This window comes from Tachypleus tridentatus, chromosome 13 (genome assembly GCF_004210375.1).
Source record: "Tachypleus tridentatus isolate NWPU-2018 chromosome 13, ASM421037v1, whole genome shotgun sequence".
Classification (NCBI taxonomy): domain Eukaryota; kingdom Metazoa; phylum Arthropoda; class Merostomata; order Xiphosura; family Limulidae; genus Tachypleus; species Tachypleus tridentatus.
Window position 1 is genome coordinate 186,597,630 of NC_134837.1, and position 8,988 is coordinate 186,606,617.

Consider the following 8,988-nt stretch of genomic DNA (forward strand, 5'->3'; position numbering starts at 1 on the left):
TTAAGCTATATATAAAAATGGCTTCCAATATCTATCTCACCTTATCCTATTTAACTATTTGTTTTCTGATAGTTTCATTTTTCATTATTTACTTTCACTCAAACTCCAATCTTAGTGACGTTCATCGGATTTCATTGTTTCTGTTTTCTTATAGCATATCTACAGCGGGCTATCTCCTGTGTCAACAGAGGAAAATGGAACCGCTTATTTTAACGACGTGAATTCATACACTTATTGCTATCCCATTGATGGACTTATGATGTAAACAAAGTAGCAGCTGGTTTATCATTGTTATCTGTCACGTAACTTAATTATGAACTGATAAAATACGTATATTTATAGTTAACTTAAGAAGGTAGGTATAAAATACGTCTCCTGTTTACTGATTTAAAAGGTGTGTTTAAAATAGCCTCTTCGATACTGATTTAAAAAGGTGTGTTTAAAATACGTATCTTCATTACTGATTTAAGAAAGTGTGTTTCATATAAGTACCATCATTACTGATATCAGAAGGTGTGCTTAAAATACGTATCTTGATTAATGATATCAGAAGGTGTGCTTAAAATACGTATCTTGATTAATGATATCAGAAGGTGTGTTTCAAAACGCATCTTGATTACTGATTTAATGTGTGTTTAAATACATCTTTTGGTTACTGATATCAGAAGATGTTCAAAATACATATATGTATTACTGACTTCAGAAGGTGTGTTTGAAATACGAATATTAAATACTGATATCAAAAGATGTGTTCAAAATACATATATATTAAAATACCTCACTTGATTCCTGATCCAAGAAGGTATGTTTATAGCACGTACCTTGATTACTCGTTTCAGAAGATATGTTGAAAATATGTACCTTGATTACTGGTATAAGAAGGTGTCTTTAAAATACGTATCTTGTTTAGTCATATCACTAGGTGTGTTTAAAATACGTATTTTGATTACTAATATCAGAAGGTGTGTTTAAAATACTTATCTTAATTACCGATTTAAAAAGGTATGTTGAAAATACGTATATAGATTACTAGTGTCAGAAGGTGTGTTTAAAATAGGTATCTTGATTACAGATGCCAGAATATGTGATTGAAATACGTCTCTTGTTTCCTGATTCAAGAAGGTGTGTATAAAATACGTATCCTGATAACTTGTTTAAGAAGATGTGTTTAAAATACGTCTCTTCATTTTCATTCAAAAGTTTTACAATACGTACTTTGATTACTGTATAAGAAGGTGTGTTTAAAATATGTATCTTCATTACTGACTTAAGAAAGTGTGTTTAATATACGTACCTTGATTTCTGATGTCAGAAAGTGTGTTTAAAATACGTATCTTGATTACTTATTTAAGGTGTGATTAAATACGTCTCTTGATTACTGATATCAGAAGATGTTAAAAATACTCATCTTAATTACTGACATCAGAATGTGTTAAAAATACTCATCTTGATTATTGATTTAAGAATGTGTAATTAAAATACGTATCTCTTTTATTGACATCAGAAGATGTGTTTAAAATACTTATCTTAATTACTGATTTAAAAAGGTGTGTTGAAAATACGTATATGGATTACTACTGTCAGAAGGTTTGTTTAAAATAGGTATCTTGATTATTGATGTCAGAAGGTGTGATTAAAATACTTATTTTAATTACTGATTTAAAAAGGTGTGTTGAGAATACGTATATGGATTACTACTGTCAGAAGGTTTGTTTAAAATAGGTATCTTGATTACAGATGTCAGAAGGTGTGATTAAAATACGTCTGTTGATCCGTGATCCGAGAAGGGGTGTTTAAAATACGTATGTTGATTACTCATTGAAGATGGTGTGTTTAAATTACGTACCTTGATTACTGATTAGGTAGGTTTGTTTAAAATATGTACTTTGATTACCTATTTAAGAAGAAGTGTTTAAAACACGTCTCTTGATTACTGATTTAGGAAGGTGTGTTCAAATCACGTTTTTCGATTACTTATTTGAGAAGGTGTGTTTAAAGTACGTCTCTTCATTTGTGATTTAAAAAAGTTAAAAATACCTAACTTTATTACTGATATCAGAAGGTGTGTTTGAAATACGTACCTTGATTACTCCTTAAGAAAGGTGTGTTTAAAATACGTCTTTTGATTACTGATTCAATTAAGTGTGTTTAAAATACGTCTTTTGATTACTGATTCAATTAAGTGTGTTTAAAATACGTCTCATGGAAACTGAGTTAAGAAAGTGTGTTTAAAGTAGTCTCTTGATTACTGATCCAAGAAGGTATGTTTATAAAACGTACCTTGATTACTGGAAAAAGGTGTATATAAAATACGCCTATTGATTATTGATTTAAAAAGATGTGTTTGAAATACATATCTTGATTACTGATATCAGAAGGTGTGTTTAAAATATGTACCTTGATTATTCATTTAGGAATGTGTGTTTAAAATACGTGTCTTGATTACTGACTGACTTAAGAAAGTGTTTTTAATATACGTACCTTGATTTCTGATGTCAGAAAGTGTTTAAAATACGTACCTTGATTTCTGATGTCAGAAAGTGTTTAAAATACGTATCTTGATTACTGCTTTAAGAACGTGTTCAAAATACGTATCTTGATTACTGCTTTAAGAACGTGTTCAAAATACGTATATGGATTACTACTGTCAAAAGGTGTCTTTAAAATACGTATCTTGATTACTGATATCAGAAGGTGTGCTTAAACTACTTCTATTAATTACTGGTTTTAGAAGGTGAGGTCACGTCTCTTGATTCCTGATCCGAGAAGGTGTGTTTAAAATACTTACCTTCATTACTGATATCAGAAGATGTGTTAAAATACGTCTCTTGATTACTGACTTAATAAATTGTGTTTAAAATAAGTACATTGATTTCTGATGTCAGAAATTGTTTAAAATAGTATATGGATTACTACTGTTAGAAGGTTTGTTTAAAATAGGTTTCTTATTACTGATATCACAAGGTGTGTTTAAATTATGTATACTGATTACTGTTATTAGAAGGTGTGTTTAAAATAGTATATGGATTACTACTGTTAGAAGGTTTGTTTAAAATAGGTTTCTTATTACTGATATCACAAGGTGTGTTTAAATTATGTATACTGATTACTGTTATTAGAAGGTGTGTTTAAAATACGTATATGGATTACTACCGTCAGAAGGTATATTTAAAATACTTATCTTGATTATTGATTTAAAAAGGTCTGTTTAATAGACGCATCTTGATTACTGATATCAAAATGTGTTTAAAATACGTTCCTTGATTACTGATTTAAGAAGAAGTGTTTAAATTACTTACAGTGATTACTGATATTAGAAGGTGTGTTTAAAATATGTTCTTTGATTACTGATTTAAGAAGATGTGTTTAAATTACTTATAGTGATTATTGATATTAGAAGGTGTGTTTAAAATACGTATATGGATGACTACCGTCAGTAGGTGTGTTCAAAATACTTATCTTGATTACTGATTTAAGAAGATCTGTTTAATATACGTCTCTTAATTACTGGTTTAAGAAGGTAAGTTCACATGTCTTCATTACTTAGGTTAGAAAGTTGATTAAAATACGTCACTTGATTTCTGATTGAAGAAGGTGTGTATAAAATACGTATCTTTATAACTCATTTAAGAAGATGTGTTTAAAATACGTAGCTTGATTGCTAATTTAAAAAACTGTGTTTAAACTAGTGTCTTGAATACTGATTAAAGAAAGTGTGTTTAAAACACGTCTCTTCATTTCTTATTGAAAAAAGTGTGTTGAAATACATATATGGATTACTACTGTAAGATTGTGTGTTTAAAAAACTTATCATGATTACTGATTTAAGAAGGTGTATTTAAAATACGTATATTGGTTACTGATTTAAGAAGGATTCTTTAAAATACGTATCTTGATTACTGATTTAAAAAGGTGTGTTTAAAACACGTCTCTTGATTACTGATTTAAGAAGGTGTGATTAAAATTCGTCTCTTGATTATGGTTTAAGAAGATGAGGTCACGTATCTTCATCATTGATGTCAGGTGTGATTAAATACCTCACTTGATTTCTAATTCAAGAAGGTGTGTTTAAAATACGTCTCTTCATTTCTCATTGAAAAAGTATGTTTAAAATACGAACTTTGATTATTGTCTATGAAGATGTGTTTAAAATACTTATCTTGATTAGTGATATCAGAAGACGTGTTTAAAATACTTATCTTGACTACTGATATCAGAAGACGTGTTTAAAATACTTATCTTGACTACTGATGTCAGAAGGTGTGTTTAAAATACTTATCTTGACTACTGATGTCAGAAGGTGTGTTTAAAATACGTATCTTGACTACTGATGTCAGAGGTATGTTTAAAATACGTATCTTGACTACTGATGTCAGAAGGTGTGTTTAAAATACGTATATTGACTACTGATGTCAGAAGGTGTGTTTAAAATACGTATATTGACTATTGATGTCAGAAGGTGTGTTTAAAATACGTATCTTGACTACTGATATCAGAAGATGTGTATAAAATACTTACCTTGATTACTGATATTAAAAGATGTGTATAAAATACTTACCTTGATTACTGATATTAAAAGATGTGTTTAAAATAGTTACCTTGATTACTGATATCAGAAGATGTGTTTAAAATAGTTACCTTGATTACTGATATCAGAAGATGTGTTTAAAATAGTTACCTTGACTACTGATGTCAGAAGATGTGTTTAAAATAGTTACCTTGACTACTGATGTCAGAAGGTGTGTTTAAAATAGTTACCTTGATTACTGATATCAGAAGATGTGTTTAAAATAGTTACCTTGATTACTGATATTAAAAGATGTGTTTAAAATAGTTACCTTGATTACTGATATCAGAAGATGTGTTTAAAATAGTTACCTTGATTACTGATATTAAAAGATGTGTTTAAAATAGTTACCTTGATTACTGATATCAGAAGATGTGTTTAAAATACGTATCTTGACTACTGATGTCAGAAGGTGTGTTTAAAATACGTATCTTGACTACTGATGTCAGAAGGTGTGTTTAAAATACGTATCTTGACTACTGATGTCAGAGGTATGTTTAAAATACGTATCTTGACTACTGATGTCAGAAGGTGTGTTTAAAATACGTATCTTGACTATTGATGTCAGAAGGTGTGTTTAAAATACGTATCTTGACTACTGATGTCAGAGGTATGTTTAAAATACGTATCTTGACTACTGATGTCAGAAGGTGTGTTTAAAATACGTATCTTGATTACTGATGTCAGAAGGCGTGTTTAAAATACGTACCTTTATTTTAGTTTGTTGCTGTACTAAACCTCCCTTTCATCATGTTTTATACTTAAGAATCTATGTAAGTTTCATTGTTAGATTCTTATATATTTTACCTTCATGTGACTTGTACTTAGTGAATGTGGTTATAACTTAAAAAAATGTTAATTTAAACACTTTGTGAATGATTATAGATGTATATATTTATATATGTGTTCGTATGTATCTCACCTTCAACTGTCAGTTTTGATAATTGATCTGAATGTTTGTGTAATGTCAAGTAAGACCTATGGAAAAGTAAATTCGCCTGAACAGTTATGTTAAGATAGTTTTAAATGATTATATTACTATATATAATAAGCTTATACTTACTAGTATACAAACATAATTCACAAAGTGTAAACCCTTTATAAAATTAATTTGTGACAAAGAAAAGTTTTGTTTTAAAAGCTGTCTTTCCGTCAGAAACTTAATACTTCGGAGATTTACTTCTTTAAGAAATATATTATCTGATTCTTTGTTCTTTATTCCAACACTGATATATACATATGTCTTACTCTGTCCATTACTTACCCAAGTAGACTAAGGTAAAGAGGTTTCGGACATTTGACATTGTAATTCCTGGGCTACAGGAAGCGGCCCTCGTGATGTGTCTGACTCCTTGACTGTCTATTGACGAGAGAAATACTTTGACGTGTTTTGAAAATTAACTGCGTCAAGAATTTCAGGATGTTCCCCTGGTAACGGTACAAACATCTCATGTTGTCAGGACAACAATATCAGAAAACGCATTCTTTACGCCTGTATTCTCTAGAAGTGGTTATTGTTAATCTTTCGTATATTAGGCAATATTAAAGGTAGTGAAAGTCGCCTGTTTTACAGTGAAAGACAAAATTATAGTTACATACGTATAAAGCATATCTATAACTAATTTCAAACCTGGAAACTAAAACCTATAATCATTCATTTCTAATAAAACAACGTTACATACAATAAATCGAAATTAAAAATAAATCCAGAAACTTACTAGGTTAAGTTTTATATGTCGTATAAAAAAGGTTTCATATATTTATTAATAACCTGATGTCAATATTTATTTCAACCAAACTCATAAAGATCGAAATTTTGTATTTAACTGAGAAATAATTAAAACGATATAAAAATATTTTATTAATTTATATTTTTAAATCAACACAATATTAATTAATTAAAGTTATTGTTAAAACTATTTTACTTCATTACTAATATTCTCCACAGTAACCAAAGTCTTCCTAGATGCACGTGCGACTATTCAACATATGTCTCGCGCAAGTTCCTCAGAGAAAATCACCGTTTTCAAAAAATATTTAACGGATCTAGATATTAAAACCACTCGATGTAGATGCGGATTTAATATTCATGTCACATGATTCTGAGGAACTAATCTTGTTATAACTTTAATGTCTACATTATTATGGTATTAAACTACTGAATCTAGTTGTAAATTTAATGTCTATATTACCATGGTACTAAACTACTGAATCTAGTTGTAAATTTAATGTATATATTACCATGGTACTAAACTACTGAATCTAGTTGTAAATTTAATGTCCATATTACCATGGAACTTAACTATTGAATCTAGTTATCACTTTAATGATTTCATTAGCATGGTACTAAATTACTGAATCTAGCTATACATTTAATGTCGACATTACCGTGGTACTAAACTATTAAATCTAGCTATAACTTTATTGTTTTCATTACCATGGTACTAAACTATTGAATCTAGCTATAACTTTATTGTTTTCATTACCATGGTACTAAACTATTGAATCTAGCTATACATTTAATGTCTACATTACCATGGTACTAAACTACTGAGTCTAGCTGTAACTTTATTGTTTTCATTACACTGGTACTAAACTATTGAATCTAGCTATAACTTTATTGTTTTTATTACACTGGTATTAAACTATTGAATATAGCTATAACTTTATTGTTTTCATTACCATGGTACTAAAGTATTGAATCTAGCTATAATAAATAATTATAGACCATGGATTCAGCACGTGGGACAAATGAACAGACAGCAACTTGATAGTAATGTGTTAACCGAGCAGTATATAACATCAACACAGAAGGTGTTAAAACTGAAGAGATACCTAATTCATAAAATGTGTTAAAGAAGAATGTAACACAAACACAGGAAATGTTAAAACTGAAGAGACACAAAGCTGTACAAGTTTCTGTCCAGTTGAGAACAAATGCTTTCGCTTTCACGTTATTACACACAGGTAGTTTAATATTTAGGTCAAATTAGTCAGAGTTTTCTGTGTAATTTGAAGTTATTTTTTAACTTTAGACAAACATCAAGTTTTCTATAGGGCGGGCAGTGGAGTGGAACATTGGAAGAAGGAAAGAGAAAACATACGACGTATCACGCAATCTACACATTAGAGAACTGAAATCACTAAAGCTTACATGTTCTGTAAAAGGTCCATTTATCGGTCTGGGTTATAACAGCGAAAGTTAGATTTCCTAGTGGTTTAAAATAACCAAAGTTATTATTAAACATCGAATACCGAAACAATGTATTTCGGATATTCGTATAAGAGTATAGAAAGGGTTATCTACGCATTATATTTCTCATTTTAAGCTTAGAAGATAGAGGGAAGGATGCTGGTCAGTAGTACCCACCGTCAACTTTCCGAATCAAATATGGGGTTACTCTTATCTTGCTATTACTGTCTTAAAGTGAAGTAAAGACATTAGATTTATTGTTCGGCACTCTAAGAACTAAGACACGACCTGCCCAATAAATTTAAATGTCAATTCACGGTTGAACACTTCTATAACCATGCAGTTAGATGTGGTATGTATTTAGTGTGCTCTATGGTTGAAATCAGTGTAAATATTAAATAGTTAGAGCTTGTTAAATGTATTGTTTTATCTTAGTATGACAGAAGTAAAACGTGCAAGTTACATGGTACGAACAAATAACATTTGTGTAAAACATTTCTTAAGTAAGAATAGGATAATAACATGGTTGGACCAATTACATCTAAGATTATATAGCACGTCACTACGACATCATAGATTCCTCATATCTAATCACTTATGGGTTCATCAGATCGTGACGTCACTAACAGATTAAATGCTGATCATCATTATTTTATTACCTATAGGTTCGTCAGGCTATGACGTAATTACCAGGTTTTTTATATTACATTTCAACTTCTCTGGTTCATGTTTCTTATTACACTACCAAAGTTTGATACTTGAATAAAGTTATCACAGACGCGATTTCTTAAAAAATAACCATTTCTCTTCTAATTAATTCTAGAATTTTCTGATTTACAAATATTTAGCAAATGAAGTCAATTAGTTTCAAAACTTTAAACCGTGTTATCCGGTATAAAACGTAATTAAAGTACTTTGTTAAATGTCTATAGTGATACATGATGTATCCGAAAGACTGGAATCTCATGAAACTAGTAATAAGTTATATCAAGTAAGATCCTAATATGTAAAGTAATAAATATTAAATTATTTAAAGTTGATTGTAGATTTTACTCACGTGTAAGTGTTTTAGAGACAGAGAGTACAATTAACAGCCACAATCATTTTAAATTATTATAAAACGGTCATTAGGTCCGAGTCACTACGTTCCACACCCTACTGAAAACATTGTTTCTTATACTATTACAGCTTTAGTTCCTATGGTAACTTTCGATTTAAGTCACACTTC

General features: G+C 29.6%; 1 protein-coding gene across 1 annotated transcript in view; it reads right to left on the reverse strand.

The window, feature by feature from the left end:
- The window catches only part of LOC143236408 (uncharacterized), a 74,542-nt gene extending 68,436 nt beyond the window's left edge, over window positions 1–6,106 (reverse strand). The window contains exon 1 of the mRNA XM_076474671.1: window positions 5,832–6,106. Coding sequence (XP_076330786.1) covers window positions 5,832–5,871 — 40 coding nt within the window. The 5' untranslated portion in view covers window positions 5,872–6,106. The remainder of the gene's footprint in view (window positions 1–5,831) is intronic.
- Window positions 6,107–8,988: the final 2,882 nt, after the last annotated feature.